Source organism: Bufo bufo, chromosome 2 (genome assembly GCF_905171765.1).
Source record: "Bufo bufo chromosome 2, aBufBuf1.1, whole genome shotgun sequence".
Classification (NCBI taxonomy): domain Eukaryota; kingdom Metazoa; phylum Chordata; class Amphibia; order Anura; family Bufonidae; genus Bufo; species Bufo bufo.
In genome coordinates this window covers 738,428,473-738,448,075 of record NC_053390.1, presented here as the reverse complement: position 1 = coordinate 738,448,075, position 19,603 = coordinate 738,428,473, and the positions used below count along the sequence as shown (strand labels likewise).

Here is a 19,603-nt window from a genome sequence, read left to right as displayed (position 1 = left end):
ATCAAAACCCAAAAAACCTTAGCGGAATTGTGAGGTTTTTTTTTTCAATTTTACCCCACAAAGATTTTTTTTTCCATTTTCCAATACAAGACATGGTAAATTAAATAATGCCATTAGAAAATGCATCTTATCCTGCAAACCCCAAAAATAAGCCCTCATATGTCTATGTGAATGGAAAAATACAAAAGTTATGACTATTGGAACATTGGGAGGAAAAATCAAAAATGCAAAAACGAAAATAGGCCGAGTTCTTAAGAGTCTAAAGTGTTTAGCTGTACACCATATTTATCATCTAGCATGAGCCACTGTGAGAAATGTGGTGTATTTTTCAATTGCCCAATTTACAGGATTAGTAAATCTGCTGCAAGGGAGCGCAGCATGACACAAGGATGTACGCTCATGTTAGGCCTCGCGCTAGGATAGAATTTCCGCATATGCACAGGAAGCCCCTGAAGGATACAATGAACACAGTGGCCCTGATTTATTATGCCTTCACTCCAGAATTCTGGATTCGAACAATTGCAAAATAGGGCTTTTGCAACTTGTTGGGCTCAGTTGTGCAAAAATATTGCAACTTTTTTAATTTTTTTTACCACTCTAGTTTTAAAATTAGGGTGGGAAAGTGGGTGTTGTACTCCAGATTCATCACTGAGACTTTTTTGAACAGTTGCAATCTCACTCCAGTTAGAAGGTGGAGTAGGAAAACTGGAGTGTTAGGTTTAAACTGGTTGTCTCCCTTCAGCTAATGGCATTTATCATGTAGGCAAAGTTACTACAAGGCTCTTACTAATGCATATTATTACTAATGTATATTAGTACTGTATATTTATATAGTGCATTCGGAAAGTCTTCAGACCCTTTCACTTTTTTGACATTTTGTTATGTTGCAGCTTTGTATTAGAATAAAATAAAAATTACATTTTCCCTCTATCAAACTGTACTTAATACCCCATAATGAGAAATTGAAAACCGAATTTTAGAACTGTTTGCAAATGTATTTAAAATGTTAACATTTCACATGGACATAAGTATTCAGACTCTTTGCTATTACACTTGAAATTTAGCTCTGGTGGCCTCTTATTTTTCTTGAACAAAACAATAGCTGATCTTAGGGAGACCAACTACAAAAAACATTGTGGAGCCTCATTTAAGAGTCTCAACACAGCAATCCAAAGCGCAAAGTTCTCCCTGGGAAACAGTAGCATGCAAAATAACAATGGAGCTTCAGTTATGGGTCTTCAACACTGTGAAAGCCAGATACCCTTCCAGGGAAGGAAAACCAAGCAAAGGGGTGTCCCCATTATAGAGATCACCAGATCCACCATATTAAGTGGCCCCTATGTCAAAATCCAGCCTTAAGGATGTGGCAGGGGAAGACCTAAGCCATGGAGCCCCAGGTATGGGTCTTCAACACAGTTTTGTATTTTTTAAGTCTTAAAACACAATAAAAACAATAGAAATTTGGTATCGCTGCAATTGTACTGACCTGCAGAATACCATGTCATTTTTACCACATAGGGAATGGCATAAAAACAATGGCGGAATTGCATTTTTTTCCCCCAATTCCACCCCATTTCGAATTGTTTTCCAGCTTAGCTCTACATTGTATGCAATAAGAAATGGAAATTACAACTTGTCCTGCAAAAATCAAGCCCCTATACACTATGTAAATAAAAAAATGATTGCACCTAGGAGGCAGTGAGTAAAAAAACGAAAGGAAAAAACAAAAAATTACTGCACAATGAAGGGGTTAGCAGCTTTTTTCAGTGCATAACCAACATTTACATATTATAATCTCTTGATGTTAGAAGCAATCATTACCTCATTTACAGATCCAATTTACTAAAGCAGTAAAGGCAAAGTACATAAAAGTGGTTGCTGTGTCACCACTAACCTTGGCTTCGGGGTCACTGTTGATGCTGGATGAGTCATCTTCAGACTGCGGCCCATTTCTAAGGAGGACAATAGGAGATGTTAGGTTCCTTGTAGAACTTGTGACACGGTACAGGAATACAGATTTATAATAAAGGATTGTCATATAGACAAATTACATGAATACATTACTGTGCTGGTCATTAGACTGCATTAGTCAAGTATCAATGTGACTATGGACACCTGGTGGACATGAAGGCATCATCTGCTTTTTCCAGAAACAGTGCCACGTCTGTCCATCTCCTACTTATAGTAGCTTATATTAATTCCAGTGCATGATGCTGAAGTACAGTACCAGACATGGCCCCTGGATACATGTGGCACAGATTCTGGAAAAATACACACATTCTTATCATTAATTTGGACAACTGGTCCAGGAATCCAGGACTGCAAAAACATGCCATTTGTTAAATGATCTTTCCTATTGAGTCTGTCATATAGAAGTCACTAGAAGCACTACAAGGGGTTCTCCAGGAGTGATTTAAAATGGTCACCAGGAACGTTTCATAGAATATGAGCAGGACTGGTTTTTAACACTTGCAGAGCTGCCTAGGAGGTTGAGGGGCTGGGGCCTCATATTGGTGAGTGTTCCTGTCAGGCTGCTCAGACATGATGGCATATCATAGGTCATAGATCATTATCATCTATTGTAGAGCAGTGTAGTGTGTAGTGAGGCCAAGCACAAGATCTCATGGCATCATTGGCTCTAAATAAATAGTTAATGCAGAAGCTTAGTAGAGCACAATTCTTCAGGATGGCTCCACCAATACCTTTTACATTTGTTTATCTTTTTAACCCCTTATACTACTTTTTCAATCTTTACTTCCTATTTTCCACCCAGGGCCCCTCCTGACACATTTGTTTTAGTAACTACTTGCATTCCTCATGTAATAACAATTCTGGAGCATCTTTTAGAATAAATCTAACAGAGCAATTGGAGTAATGAATGTGGAGATCTCTGGATCCATGTGAGGTACAGGGCTGGTTATAGCTTTGTTAGAAAGAGATTGTCATTGTCTACATGATATCTGATTTTAATTTTTTACTTTAATCATCGGATAACCCCTTTAAAAATCAGGTTATATATAAGTAGTTAGGCCAATGACACATTACTGATTTTGTCGCTGCACAGTGTGCTGAGCATGCAATAAAAAAATGAAAAGGGTTGCGCAAGAATGGGTTGGCAAACCCCCCATTCTGCCGGACCTGCAAAGGTAAGATGACTTTTCTGCTTCACGGTGCTAGCTCTCCACTCCTTCTCCTGCAGGACTGCAATGTCAACATTTTTAAAATTTTCAGGGGAGCATTAAGATAAAATCATAACTTGCGAGTCTGGTCCCTGCTGAACTGGAATTGGTGACATCATGTCCATAGTTCACATGAATGCTCAGCCAATGGCCTCAGAAGTCATGTGACCACTGATACCAATGATTGGCTGAGCACTCATATAAATTATGGATGTGAATTCATTACTTCCGGACCAGTCAAACAGAGGCTGGAGGCCCTGGGGACTGCACCCACAAGTGCTGGAACAGAGGGAACTTTAGCAGGTGAGTTACGTCTTTATTTACTTTCTTTAAAAAACCTGTCTGCTCCTCTGAAAATTTTAAGAACTGTTGAATGACCTCTTTAACCACTTCCAGACCAGGCCAATTACCCCCTTCCTGACCAGGCCTAATTTTGCAAATCTGACATCTGTCATTTTATGTGGTAATAACTTTGGAACGCTTTTACTTATCAAAGCCATTCAGAGATTGTTTTCTCGTGACACATTGTACTTCATGGTAATGATAAATTTAAATCAATATGTTTTACCTTTATTTAAAAAAAAAAAAAAATATCAAAAAGTTAAAAATCTTAAAAAATTCACTGTTTTGTAAATTTGAATCTCTTTGATTTTAAGACAGATTTATTAATTAACATTCCTCATATGTCTACTTTATGTTGGCATCATTTTGGTAATGTCATTTTTTTTTTTTAGGACGTTAGAAGGTTTAGAATTATAGAAGCAATTTCTGAAATGTTTAAGAAAATTTCCAAATTCAACTTTTTTAAGGACCAGTTCAGTTCTGAAGTCACTTTGAGGGGCTAAATAGAACCAACCTATAAATTACCCCATTTTAGAAATGACACCCCTCAAACTATTCAAAACTGGTTTTAGAAATGTTGTTAACCCTTTGGGTATTCCACAGGAATTAAAGCAAAATAGAGGTGAAATTTCAAAATGTCACTTTTTTGCAGATTTTCCATTTTATTCATTTTTTTCCTGGAACACAGCAAGGGTTAACAACAAAACAAACCTCAATATTTATTACCCTGATTCTGCAGTTTGCAGAAACACCCCATATGTGGTCGTAAACCGCTGTTTGGGCACATAACAGGGCACAAAATGCAAGGAGTGCCATATGGTTTTTGGAAAGCAGATTTTGCTGGAATGGTCTTTTGGCACCATGTTTCATTTTAAGAGACCCTGAGGTATCCTCACAGTAAAAACCCCTAAAAAGTGACCACATTTTGTAAACTACACCACCCAAGGAATTTTTAAGGGGTGTAGCAAGCATTTCACTCAACAGGTGTTTCATAGAATTTTTAATACTTGGGTGTAAAAATGAAAAATGATTTATTTTTTTACAAGAAAATGGTGCTTTAGGCCCAAACTTTCTTTTTCACAAAAGATAACAGGAGAATATCCCCCCCACCAATTTGCTATCCACTTTCTCCTGAATACAGTAACACCCCAATTGTGGTCGTAAACCTGTTATTTGGGGATACGCCAGGGCTCAGAAGGGAAGGAGCGGTATCTGGATTTTCTATCATGGAATTTTCTGTCATGGTTTTTAAGAGCGATAACGTTTTTTTATTTTATGTTGAATGAGCTGCGTGAGGGCTTATTTTGTGCGAGACAAGCTGTAGTTTTTATTGGCACCATTTTGGGATACATTTGGCTTTCTGGTTGCTTCCTATCTCATTTTTGGGAGGTGAAGTCACAAAAAAAGCTGTTTGGTGTCATTTTAATTTTTTTTGTTTTTTTACACCATTCACTTGATGGGGTAGACCATGTGATATTTTTATAGATCCAGTCATTATGGACGCAAAAATACCAAATATGTCTATTTTTATTTATTTTTTATTTTTACGTTTTACACAATAAAAACATTTTTAGAAAAGAAAATCATGTTTTTGTGTTGCAATTTTCATAGAGCCCTATTGTTTTATTTTTCTGGCTATGGTCTTGTGTGGGGGCTCGTTTTTTGCGGGATGAGGTGATGTTTTTATTGCTACCATTTTGCGGTACATATGACTTTTTGATTGATAAACATTATGTTTTTTGGGAGGTGAGCTGTTTTGGCGCAATGTTTATTTATTAATTTTTTTTACGGCGTTCACCTGATGGGGTAGATCATATGATATTATTATAGAGCCGGCCGTTGCGGACGCGGTGATACAATATATGTCTCTTTTTTTTTTTTTCTTCTATTCTTTTACATTTTTTAAATAACGGATTTGGGGGGGGGGGGAATTTTTAAAAATGTGAAACTTTTTTTTATTTTTTTATTTCTTGAAATTTTTATTTTACACTTTGTGTCCCCCGTAAGGTCATACAAGACCTCTGGGGGACAATTAACTTTTTTTTTTTTACTATTGATTTCTCCTGTAACTGGGGCTGACATAGTAGCCCCAGTTGACATAGTAGCCCCAGTTATAGGGGAAATACACCTCCCAGAGAGGCTGTACAGCAGTATACTGCGCTGTACAGCCTCAGTGCAGGGCTGATCGTGGTCTATGGAAGACCCGACAGCTCCTGCACTCACCCGACCCGGCGATCACATGATCACCAGGCTGGAACAGGAAGCGGCACATGGCTTCCTCAGCGGCTTCATCGCTTCCTCGTTTAGCACTGTGTATACAGTGATCTAGAAGGCAGGGACACCCAGGAACGGTCCCTGCCTTCTTTCTGGGGTGCCCTGCAGTCACTGACAGCGGGCCCCCCGCTCCGCAGCAGCACGATTAGCGTGCAGCTGTCATCTCTGAAAGGACGTTCCAGAACGTCCATTCAGAGATAAATCCGACCACCCAGGACGTTTATAGTCAATGGGCGGTCGGGAAGTGGTTAATCTTTATTTTATTTACAATCTCTTTTTGTAAGAACAGTCCCCAAAAATTAGCAGTATATCCGCTGTTGGGATCCCCACAGATCTGCTGTCTTCTTTGGGGATCCTAGCGGGAGGTGTTTAAAGGGGTTATCCAACACTAACATTTTTAACAGATCTCTTCAGAGTAGCTGGACTTGTGGTGGGGTTCATACTTACCTGGTTCCTACCGCTGGATTCCAGCTGAATTGTTCCATAGCCACCTCCGCAGGTCCCAGATTTGTCGCCCATGCGGTACATCACTGGGTCACACGCCGGAAGGATGACAGGTCACCGCTGAGGCCACTGATTGGCTGCAGCGGTCACATAACACCTGTCAACAGGATGTTGATTTCCCGAGACCCAGGACCTGTGGAGGCGGCCGTGGAGCGATGCAACTGGAATCCAGCGGTGAGGACCGTGTACTTATGAACCATCACTCTGAAGAGGTCTGTTAAAAATGTTAGTGTTGGACAACCCCTTTAACTCACCATCATCAAAGGAGAAATGAAGCATTTAATGGTGCCCATTGTAGTAAATTGGGTTTAACGCACAGACACCTCAGTTCCTCAAGAGAAAGAGATGTTCTTTTGTTTTTCTCTTCACTCTGTTAATTCAACATGTCCTAATAGGATATCTTAAATGGGTTTTCTAAATCACACACTAAAAGAGGTTGTCCGGGCTTTCCCTATTGATGACCTATCCTCACCCAGCACCCCTGCCGATCAGCTGTATGAGGAGACGGTGCGCAAAGTGCGCATGTGCCGTCTTCCTCCTCTGTTCCTGTCTGCTGCTGCTGTCTACGGTCTTAGTCATCTAATAAACCTTATTTCTAAACAACTAAGAGGTCATAAACACTTATTAGTAAAATAAGAACTGAGCTATAATGAGTGTTTATAATGTCAGAAAGCAGAAATAAGGAGTTCGTCTGCTTCTGGTCTGACGGAAAAGACAGAAAATCCAAAGGCTGCTACTAGAGCATCTCAGCTCTGTACAGAACAAAAAGGACCTGATATATTTAATAAAGACCAATTTAAAAATTATTTTTTGCTCAAAATGAGTCCAATGCAATAAAATATGATTTGCCCCCAAAGGTGTACATAGCCTTTAAAGTTGCGGTACACATTCTGCCCCGAAGACCTTCTCAGTCCGAAACATTTAAACCTGCAAAACTAGATAGACTAAATAGAGCTTTAATGCTGCATTCAATATATAAAATGGCAATCCATTCCTTACCTTAATTTTAATGAGGCGTAACGTAAGGTGGCTCCTTCAAACTCCTTCAGACTTGGATCGGGGTTGACTGTGGCTGCATGCAAATCCTACAGATAAACAGACTTGACGTTAGAAAGCAATAGTCATCAATTGCCCAATAAAACTGTGAAGAAAAGTGGGAGGTGAAGACCGTCATCCATATTTACTAGTGAGGACAGAAATAAAACAGGGTCATGTGTGGAAGCAAAGCACAAGGAGGTATATACATCAAAAAGCCACATATGCCTGGCATGAGATACAGATCAGTGTGTGTACATTTTTATATATGTGAGCAATGCATCCTGCGGTGATGAATCTATCATTGTCTGACATAGCAGTCCCGGTGGAATAACATTGTATGAAGGAATACTAATCTCATGTGACATAAAGAAGGCCGTTTGATGAATATACTCCACACCAGCCCCAGTCTGCAATGTGGCATTGTAAATGGCATGTTCTCCCTCCAAGCAAAAGAAGCAGACACAGGAGACTGGTTAACAGAAAAGGGCATGCACTTTATGCTGGTGTGGTCGTGACCGTCTAGTGATCTGGGCCAAGCACAGAAATGAACCATTGAGTCAGAGTAAGCATCGTAGTAGAAACTCCTGAGCGGGAGCCAGAGGTCTGCGCTTGCCTTCTTCTCTTCCGCCTGCTTCATGAATGGGAATTGTGAAAGTAACAGCCAAGGCCATGCAAACGAATAAAATAAAAGGTTACACGTTGAAATGTCTCCGACCAGATACTTGCCTTCCAAATGTCAACATTTATCTTTCCCCCATTCAGAACAGCAAAATCACTCCATGGCTGTTTCTAGGCATACAGTTATTCACAAGGGAGAAGCACATTCATAAAAAAGAAGGGAATAAAACAAAACAAAACCATCACAAGACAGCGTAGTTAGCAAATTATTACAGGGCGAGTTTAGGATCGGTAGCGCTGTAATGGGGAATTATCACAAGACTTCACTGAAATATGTTGTCGCCATTGTTCATTGACTCATTGCGATGGTAAGCGCTCTGCTTTCCAGCGACACGTCCTCCTGATCTACCGCAACCTCCGCTGCTTGCTTTCCTGCTTGCACAAGCAGCACCGTTTAACTGTGGCTCCTCTGATAGGACACAGGTTTTATTTAATTTTTTTTAAAGTTGTCTTTGAAAATACAAATTTGATGTATGTAAGTTCTCCATCATGATATGATATCATTTTATCAATGGGGGTCTCATCTACACAATGGCCGGGAGCACTACTGTGCAGGGAAACTTAGAGGGGAGTGCAATGCTTAACCAGTGGGTATACCCCTTTAAAGGGCATCTGTCAGCAGTTTTGTACCTATGACACTGGCTGACCTGTTACATGTGCGCTTGGCAGCTGAAGACATCTGTGTTGGTCCCATGTTCATATGTGTCCGCATTGCAGACAAAAGGGATGTTTTAATATATGCAAATGAGCCACTAGGAGCAACGGGGGCGTTACCATTACACCTAGAGGCTTTTCTCTCTCTCTGCAACTGGACTCTCTCTCTGCACTTTGATTGACAGGGGGAGGCAGTAAAAAGTGATCACGCCAGGCCTTGACTAACTAAAATGCAGGGGGCATGGCAGTTGCGGAGAGAGCAGAGCCTCTAGGTGTAATGACAACGCCCCCATTGCTCCTATCGTTTGCATATATTAAAACATCCTTTTTCTCAGCATTGCGGACACATATGAACATGGGACCAACACAGATGCCTTAAGCTGAATAGCGTAGTGTAACAGGTCAGCCAGTGTCATAGGGACAAATCTGCTGACAGATGCCCTTTCAAGGGGTAGTCTTCAATGGACAATCCCTTTTTGTTAGAAGAGACGCCCAACAAAAAAGTGCGCACAGCTGTCATTCTGCTCTCTGCGATTACGTAATCTGTGGGAATTCTAGCATCAAGTGCTCAAATCCCCTGCAGCGCCACCATAGGCGGAATGATGCATTACACAGTGCTCACTGCTGCGCAGACGCGTCCAGTCCTCTAGAATGAGGGACACTCTTCCTAGCTTTTCTCCACTGTGGCTAATATATAAGGTTCTATGTTAATGCAAAATCACTAATGAAGTATTTGAAGCTGGGTTTATGGGTCCAGAAGAAGTGTGGTAAATAGGTGAATGTACTGCACATGCGCTATCTTGGCAGAACGCGGCATCGCAGCACTGAACTGACTGGAAGATACGGTAGTTATCATGACTTTGCAGCTCGATTTATCCAGATGGACAAACATTGGAGTGAAATCTGTAATGTGACATTTCGGGAGGACTATAAAGAGAAGTGGTCTGGTGTAGAAACCCAGGCGTATCCTCTGAATGTTTAGGTTTTAATAAATGAACACAGGACAACATATTAAAGCTTCATGATAATTTCCATTGATATACACAAGCGCAACCAATAATTCATCCTCCTTGAGTTCCTCTAACTATTATGTTTAATGCATGCTAGGACTAGAAAACATAACTGCTTTCTTCCAATAACAGCGCCACCACTTTCCATGGGTTGTCTGTGGTACTGCAGCTTAGCCCCATTCATTCAGTTGCACTACAATACCAGGCCCAACCTGTGGAAAACTGTGGGGCTGTGTTTGGTAGAGAACAACTGTGTTTTTCTAATCTTTCCTAAATCATTTACTTTCCATGGGTTTATAGACTAAAACATAGACAACATAAGAATAAAAAAATGTAATATCCCTTGCTGTAAAGTGCAGCCATGTATTTAAGTCTTGTTCCGCTCTTGGTCTGGATTAAAGAATATAGATGACGTGCATCTTGAGGTGGTTTAATTAAACACAAATCTTCAATTTATTTTATGCTTGTTTTAAAGAGGACCTGTCACCGCTCCTGATATGCCTGTTTCATAGCTCCATGCATTCCCCATGTAATAACAATTCTGGAGCATCTAGTCTTATGTCTGTATGTTGTGCTATTCCTTTATTATTCCTGCTAGAAGTTATGAATGAATTGCTAGCAGTCTGCAGTAAGGGTACAGAGGGGAGGTAACCAGTTGGGGGTGTGTCCCTGCACAGACTCACTCTATCCAATCAGTGCTGCCATCAGACTGTGCAGTGACACACCCCCAACTTGTTTTCACCCCTCTGTACCCTTACTGCAGACTGCTAGCAATTCATTGTGAACTTCTAGTAGAAATTATAAAGGAATGGCAGAACATACAGACATAAGAATAGATGTTCCAGAATTGTTATTACATGGGGAATGCATGAAGCTATTAAAACAGGCCTGTCAGGAGCGGTGACAGGTCCTCTTTAAGAAAAACCCATAAAACAACATTGATGATAGGAATCCAACTATATTGTCACAAGGACATATGCAAAATTACCACTGGTCATGGTTACTTGTAAATGATATGAAAACCTCATACTGAAACGGCAGCATACTAACGAACACAAGAGGAATGGCTGATTATGTTTTAAAAGGGAGTATTACCAATTACAACCTTCTAACTATTAAAAATGCAAATCCTTTTAATCCGATCATTATTAAATATTACAAACCCTTCCAGTCAGGCCTATTTTAAAGGGGTTATCCCATGATTAATGTAAAAAAACAAAATCTGACATGATATAGTACATGACAATCTCTTTCTAGCAAAGCTAGGACCAGCCCAGTACCTTACTTGGATCCATTCATTACTTCAATTGTTCTGCTAGATTTATGTAGGGAGGCTCGTCCCCGTCTGCCATTGGCTGCACCCCCCTGACACCGGATGTTTTCATCCGTGTGGAGGGAGAAGCAGCGGCGGCGGTGCGGGGACCAGGAGTGGAGCGGGGACCGGGTTAGGTATATTCCATGTGGGGTGCCCGGCACATTAGGAGACATTTTATACCCTTGTTGAACCCCTTTAAGCTGGCAACTCAGGGGCTGTGCCCTTTCTCAGAGAGCATGTCCTGTCTGCTGTGGCTAATGGCAGTTGAAGGATGGAACTGAGCATGTGCGTCCACCACAGGCGGACAGAGAAATTAGAAAAAGCGCAAACAGCAGGTGGCGCTATACAGATACATTTCATTGAATAACCCGATAGCTATAATACATTTTTAATTACATGCATTTACAAAAGTATTCAGATCCAGTTGCTGGTGTGAAAACTGCAGTCATGCCTGAATTTAAAAACTGACACTCATTATAGTTTAGGTATATTAATAATCACAGGTTCTCTACAGTATAGACACACAACCTGTCAATGAGGACCCCACATGGCAATGTAAAATAGCTATTGTTTTATAACTGGCATATATATATATATATATATATATATATATATGATATACAGTATCATAATGAAAGTCTTCTCTTTTGTCTATGAAACCATGCCCAGGGCAATTACAGGAGCAGCTGAAAAAACATATTCACACTCGGGCTCAGACTTGCCCATAAGGAAACAGCTGAATCTACTGGTCGGCCCCTGTTCAAGGTGGGTCCCCAGTCCCTCACCCCCTACACAGCACACTGACTGCACTACACATAGATTGGCGATCGGCAGCCTACAGCATCTCAACCAGCCTATGTTGATGTAAAAATTGTTTTTTTTTTGCAAACTACCCAGTTTAATATTATAGATGCATCAGGTGGCAGGGATGACTTGCAGGTTCAGAGGTAGGCCAGTCTGACAGTGTTCACACTACTCCTGGTAATTAAGGCTCCGCAAGCAGTATGTTTACATTGCACTCCCTAGCCTCTATGTACTGCTGTCAGCAGTTTAGCATGATCAAGACTGCTGCCAGACTCCCTTTAAGGGCTCATGCACATGACCATTGTTGTTTTGCGGTCCGTTTTTCACGGATCCGTTGTTTGGTATCTGAGGTTTTTTTTTCTCTGATTTAGGTCCTCTTCCGTTCCCTTATTCCACAAAACATATCCGTATGGTTTCCGTATGCGATCAGAAACGGAAATTGTAACTTATTAATCACCAAACACATGATCAATATGGGCTGAGCATAGCATTTCTACAGTATGGATCCGCAAAATACGGATGAAATACAGATGACATACGGAACGGAAGCGGCAAGAAAATACGTTTCTGTGCATGAGCCCTAAGATTGTGGGGGACCAATCTCTGGCAGCACTACCAATCCTGACATTCGTTTCTATTTTTATTTTCAAATATTTCTACTTCTTAAACAATAAGAAAATCAAAAAAATTATTTCTATGGACAGCAATCTAAATCAATGTAGATGAGTGGATGGGCCAGCAGTACAGAACACCTAGTCCAATGGCACATACATTTCTATAAGTATTTTATTCAACCATTTTCGGGGTGTCCTCTCCTAAATTTGGTAATGCCAGGGCACCATCTTCCTACGTTTCATCTCTATCATGATTGCCTCCTGTGTACTGCACAGAATAACTAGTGGTGACCACGGCATATAGACTGAGTGGTCACCGATACAGGAAATCTCCGACAGCTGGGGAAAAGGAGGCAACAGAACACACAGAGGAGATAGAGGGGTTGTCCAGGATTTTAATATTGATGGCCTACCAACAGGTTAGACTGGCATGGGTTGGCCACTCATTATCCCCCCAATCAGCTGTTTTGGGTTAGCTCCAGCGCCAGAACTACACAGCTCCCTTCATTGTGTAGTGGACAGAGCTGGTAACTGCAGGGCTACTGCATTTTGCCCTGCCAAGCACTACATAATAGACAGAGCTGTGTAGTTTCGGCGCTGACTTCCAGCACCTGAGCTACAGGGGAACATCTGATTAGCAAGGGTGCGGAGTGTCGACTCCTGCTATCCTGCAGATAGGCCATCAATATCAAAATTCTGGACATCCCCTTTAACAGCAACACTGGTCGAGATCCACTGTTACTAGATTACAGAACAGTGGACGTGCGCCTGGTATTAGGCTTTAAGATCTAAGAATAACATCCATAGATTTCAACACTTGGGAGCCTCGTTGAAAATGGTGGATGCAGAAAAAAAATGGATGACAACCAACATTACCAAGTGTCAGAAAATGAGACATGAAAGTGCCTATCTGAGATTGCCAGCTTTCAGCAGACAGATAGGCTGCATTCCTTGTACGCTCCCACTCCATAATCTTATCTTTCAGGGCTTGCTGTCAGCTTTTTATGGAAACATGAACAGAAGGTTATAGGATTTCTTTTCATCGTATAGATTGTTGTTTTAATACTGTGCAATCTACCAGCAGACCAAGGCACAAGTATAAAAAAAGGGGACGTCTGGTTGGGTAACCTCTTTTCAAATTGCAGATTGCCAAATAATATGGTGGGGCCAGAAATTTGTGTAGTATAAATACAACAGATGTATACTTATTTCACTTTTTTTTTAACTCACTCTGAGCCATATATAATAAAAATGAAATCCGCTGGACAACCTGTCCACTTTGGCAAATGCTTCATTTATTTAGAATATTCAATTAAGGCACTAAAAATGTTTATTTTTTTTAAAACCAGACAACCCCTTTAAATAAATGTGCATATATATATATTTATTAATATTGTAATAATATAGTTTCTAGTGAATGACTTGAGTGTTTATAAATGCGATTGATAAGAGACTACATTTAGAAATGTCACAGTGGATGTGGATCCTAACTCCCTGGTACATTCCTTACATGTCTGGCTTTTGCCACTGTCACCTGCCTCCCACTGAAGAACATTATGAGCAAGGACCAAACTAATGACCAAGCTGGACGCTTACAGCTCTTCTCTGCAATTAGATCATCAGCGGGGGATGGAAAATTCCAAAGTGTGAAACCATAAGCTGTATCACAGGTTCACGTCTTATGGGAGCCACAGTGGCTAGCTGCAAGGCTGGTGCTTCATCCATAGAAATATAAAACCACGTCGCGGTAAAGTGATCACATCTGAGGTCCACGCTAACACCATCCCTCATTATCCTGGCCGCACCTTCAAAACCTTCCCTAAATCATAACCTCAGTGCAATCTTAGGTTCAAAACTTGAACATCCCGAGAATGTGACAAAAAGCCCATCTCTGAATTACTCCAAATACTAGTGCTCACACTGTCCTCACACTAGGACCATACAATAGTTCCAGTCATGGATAAGGGAAGCCCTCAACTGTTTATGAAAGTGAATATGGCCAGAAATAGAGACTTGGGGTGTCTATCTCTCAGTAATGGGTGGACCCCACCTGTTTACTGAAGGTTACATAGTACCCAAATATGTTATGAGGTATGGGTTCCAACTATTGGAACAGATTTCCATCAAAGTGTGCCTTGACACAAGCGAGAAGCAGCCCTGTATCTCACATGGATCCAGAGCTCCCCCATTCTTTGCTCCAGTGGCATTGCAAGATTTATTTAAAGCCAGCGGCTAATGGGCATGTCCTTTTTCAGGGGCATGTCCTTAGAGCCGCAGCTCTCTCCCTATCAAAGCTCAGGGGGGTGTCCTTTCTCAAGTAGTATGTCCTTTGTACTGCAGCTTTCTCCCTTTAAGGCCTCTTTCACACAGGCGTCGCGTGTGAGGGCCGGATAGGATGCGGGTGCGTCGCGGGAAAATTGTGCGAGTAGGCACGCAATTGCAGTCAGTTTTGACTGCGATTGCGTTCCGATGTTCAGTTTTTTTGCCGCGCGATTGCAATGCGTTTTACATGCACATGATAAAAAACTGACTATGGTACCCAAACCCGAACTTCTTCACTGAAGTTCGGGTTTGGGGTTCTGTAGATTTTAATATTTTCCCTTATAACATGGTTATAGGGGAAAATAATAGCATTCTTTAATACAGAATGCTAAAAAAAAATAATTTACTTACCTGTTCCAATTGATCGCGCAGCCGGCATCATCTTCTTGCTTCTTTCAGGATCTGCAAAAGGACCTTTGGTGACGTCAGAGCAAATCCTGCTGAATGAAGATAGAAGTCTTCTATCTTCATTTAGCAGGACCTGCGCTGACGTCACCGCGCTCACCACGTGGTGAGCGCGATGACGTCACTGAAGGTCCTTTTCCAGCCAGGTCCTGCAAGAAGAAGAAGAAAGAAGACGAACCCCGCTGCGCGATCAAGTGGATGAGGTAAGTTACTTTTAAAAAAAATTTTAACCCCACAATGGACCATTTACTTAGCGTTCTGAATTTAAGAATGCTATTATTTTCCATTATAGCCATGTTATAATGGAAAATAATAAAGTAAATGGGTTCCCGGGTAACTCATCCCTCGTCTCCTTAGCAACCATGTCTGAAAATCGGATTGCATACGCACTTTCTTGCGGATGCTTGCGATTTTCATGCATCCCCATTCATTTCTATGGGGCCTGCGTTGCGTGAAAAACGCAGAATATAGAACATGCTGCGATTTTCATGCAATGCACAAGTGATGCGTGAAAATCAGCGCTCATCTGAACAGCTCCATTGAAGTCAGGCCCGTCGCTAACAGACAGGCAAAACAAGCAATTGCTTGGGGCCCCGAGCTGGCCCGGGGCCAAGCAGAGCCGATGCTTGTTTTGCTTCCTTTAAGGCCTATTGCACACGGACGTTTTTTTTTTCCCGTTTACTGGACGTTTTTTGCGTTCCATATACGGTCCGTATACGGAACCATTCATTTCAATGGGTCCGCAAAAAAAACGGAATGTACTCCGTATGCATTCCGTTTCCGTATTTCCGTTTTTCCGTTCCGTTTTAACATAGAACATGTCCTATTATTGCCCGCAAATCACAGTCCGTGGCTCCATTCAAGTCAATGGGTCCGCAAAAAAACGGAACACATACGGAAATGCATCCGTATGTCTTCCGTTTCCGTTCCGTTTTTTGCTGAACCATCTATTGAAAATGTTATGCCCAGCCCAATTTTATCTATGTAATTACTGTATACTGTATATGCCATACGGAAAAACGGAACGGAAAAACGGAACAGAAACGGAAACACAACGGAAACAAAAAACGGAACAACGGATCCGTTTAAAACGGACCGCAAAACACTGAAAAAGACATACGGTCGTGTGCAATAGGCCTAAGGCTGAGTAACTCAAAAGATCCGATGGTATATTCTTAACCCCCAGGCGTTCCCATGGTGACAGGGACGCTTGCCTGGGGGTTAGAATATACAGGGCCACGCCGCTCACAGCAGTATATTTATAAACTAATCAGTAACTACTTTAACTTTAATCATTGCTCATTGCTGAGCTCTTTACTTGGATTATTTGAATATCTTACTTTGTCTTAGCTCCGGTAATAGCAAGCAGTGCGGGGGGTGGTGCTCACTCACTGACGTCACGCGGCTGCTCCTCCCACTAGGCGGCGCAGGCGCGTGACGTGAGTGAGTGAGCGCCGCCCGCAATGCTTGCTATTACCGGAGCTAAGACAAAGTAAGATATCCAAATAATCCAAGTAAAGAGCTCAGCAATGAGCAATGATTAAAGTTAAAGTAGTTACTGATTAGTTTATAAATATACTGCTGTGAGCGTCGGGGAGGGGGATCTGTGGATGGCACTGTTTAGGGGAGGGGGGATCTGTGGATGGCACTGTTTAGGGGGGATCTGTGGATGTCACTGTTTAGGGGGGATCTGTGGATGGCACTGTTTAGGGGGGATCTGTGGATGGCACTGTTTAGGGGAGGGGGATCTGTGGATGGCACTGTTTAGGGGAGGGGGGATCTGTGGATGGCACTGTTTAGGGGGGATCTGTGGATGGCACTGTTTAGGGGGGATATCTGTGGATGGCACTGTTTAGGGGAGGGGGGATCTGTGGATGGCACTGTTTAGGGGAGGGGGGATCTTTGGATGGCACTGTTTAGGGGAGGAGGGATCTGTGGATGGCACTGTTTAGGGGGGAGATCTGTGGATGGCACTGTTTAGGGGAGGGGGATCTGTGGATGGCACTGTTCAAATTTCATGCACATTAAATGCAACAGCAGTATTTGCACTGTAAACCTCCTTTTTTATTTATATAAAGTGTGGGTGAACTTAAACTGTATGGCTATACTGTGGTTCTTGTAGGCTTTGCATGCGTAAGGTGGGGAGGGCGTGGAGGGGGGGCCTCCATGTCTATTTTGCTTGGGGCCCCCAAATTCCTTCAAACGGCCCTGATTGAAGTGAATGGGTCCGGATTCAGTGCGGGTGCAATGCGTTCACGCATTGCACCCGTGCGGAATTCTCGCCCGTGTGAAAGGGGCCCAACTTTCACAGCTTCTAACCATAGATATAGCTGGTGGAAATTGAGGAATGGAACTTATGTGTGTTCCCCTCAGTCACGTGGACAGAGAAACAGGGAAAAGAACAAACAGCAGGTGGCGCTCTACAGATACATTTTATTGAATAACTCAGTGGCTATACTAAATCTTTAATGACATGCGGTTACAAAAGTATTCAGAACCAAGTGCTGGTTTGAAAAATGTAGAACATGATAACCCCTTAAATGAAAAAATAAAATAAAAAAGTAAAAAATTTTATTTTTATAACTTTATAATCTCTCTTTATAGCAGTTTCCTATTCTGGTCATGCTGGCGGTGTGCGATATGTGTAGTAATGGATAAGACATTATCAGCTGTTGCAGAATCATATAACTATTATCCCTGTCGGGCCGTATATATCCTCCACAGCATGAATGCTATATGATACAATGGATATGCCTATTATATCAAGCTGTAAGGACAATCTGCATACACATGAAATACTGCCTGCAATTACGGCTTGCTGGGGGGCACAAAGAGACTTGCCACTGACTTGTATTATCAAAGAGGATTCTATGCTATGCCTCATTTCCACAATTTTTAGATGTAGATGTTCACGGAAATGTGACAGCGAGCGTTTTGTCACTGAATTTCCAAGTGAACAAGCTGACATGGAAGAACAAGTGAGAGAGCCAATTATACTATGTGCCACTGCAAGGGAGCCCATCTATAAGATAGATGCCTGATTAACTAGGGGGCATAAGTGGAGAGGAGGCTGGCGGGATATGCTGGGTGCCAGGGGCGCCAACGAGCCACTCTGCCTTTCCTAGGGAATTTCAATAGAGAATTAGGACAGCAAACTGCATCTTTGCCCCAGGTCAAGGAAAGCTATGCTGGGCAGTGTAGTTAAACACCAGCTCAATGCCAGAGGTTCAGTGCCACTGCCGGGCACAGGAAAAACATTGCCAATTGGCTTCTTGCATGTAAGCAAGAGGAACACAGAATAATGTTGCAGCATGGACAATATCTGCACTTCTCTCTATGGCACATTTTTATGGATAATGCTCTGGCTTTTTCATTGCCATGATAAAGTACATGAAAGATATACTATATTGGACTGTAGGATTCTGGTTAACTTGCCGCATTGGCACTTTGCTATAAATAAGGGGGTTTTGGGGTTGCGGTTTGGGCACTCGGTCTCTAAAAGGTTCGCCATCACTGCCCTAGAGCAAGGGAAGTATGTCGTGGGAACAATTTCAAGCCATTTTAAGGCATGCTCAGTGTCATTGGCTTGATTCATAACCAAGGTGCAGTGTCAGACTTCGGTTCCTTGAGCCCACCAGAGTAAATAATTTTCGAGGCCCAACCTCCACATCATCGATAAAGCCTAATAGGCTTTCGATCAAAGAAATAGACCGTAGTGACAAGTGCTCCAAAGGCAGCTCCAAATGAGATTTATCTCCTAGACCTTTGGAGCCCACTATGGCTTCAGAGACTGGGCCCACAGGAGGATCCTCGGGTACTCTGGTGGGCCAGTCCTACCCTGTCGAGTTGAGAATACAGAATAATCTTGAGGTCATAACCAAGGTTGACTGTGAAGGGGTGGGCAGCATAATAAGGCTTGGGGTTAAGATGGCTCCATGAAGGATGCACCCGATGTGATATTTAAAGGGGTTGTCCCACAAAATGAAATTATCTACTATCCACAGGATAGGGAATAATCAACTGACTGGTCCAACTGCTGTGTCCCCCCACCAATCACTCTAAGCCCACATGCACACGACCGTGGTGTGTTTTGCGGTCCGCAAATCGCGGATTCGCAAAACACGCATGGCGTCCGTGCGCGTTCCGCAATTTGCGGAACGTCACGGACAGCCTTTACATATAACTGCCTATTCTTGTCCACAAAGCGCGGACAAAAATAGGACATGTTATATTTTTTTTTGCGGGGCCACGGAACGGAGCAACGGATGCGGACAGCACACGGAGTGCTGTCCGCATCTTTTGCGACCCCATTGAAGTGAATGGGTCCGCACCCGAGCCGCAAAAACTGCAGCTTGGATGTGGACCAAAACAACGGCCGTGTGCATGAGGCCTAAGGAGGTTCTATGTGTCCGTTTGACTGGAGAAGCAGGCTGAGCAGGCGCACCGCTGCTCCATTCATTCTCT

At 42.3% G+C, this 19,603-nt stretch overlaps 1 protein-coding gene across 7 annotated transcripts in view; it reads right to left on the bottom strand.

Moving 5' to 3' along the window:
• The window catches only part of APBB2 (amyloid beta precursor protein binding family B member 2), a 349,600-nt gene that overhangs the window by 120,715 nt on the left and 209,282 nt on the right, over nt 1-19,603 (bottom strand). For 5 of the 7 annotated variants that reach the window (XM_040418935.1, XM_040418940.1, XM_040418937.1 and 2 more), the window contains 3 exons: nt 8,064-8,126; nt 7,299-7,384; nt 1,895-1,952 (listed from right to left, as the gene is read on the bottom strand). In XM_040418935.1, the coding sequence (XP_040274869.1) occupies nt 1,895-1,952; nt 7,299-7,384; nt 8,064-8,126 (207 nt within the window). The remainder of the gene's footprint in view (nt 1-1,894; nt 1,953-7,298; nt 7,385-8,063; nt 8,127-19,603) is intronic. The other 2 variants (XM_040418941.1, XM_040418942.1) reach the window with 1 other exon arrangement.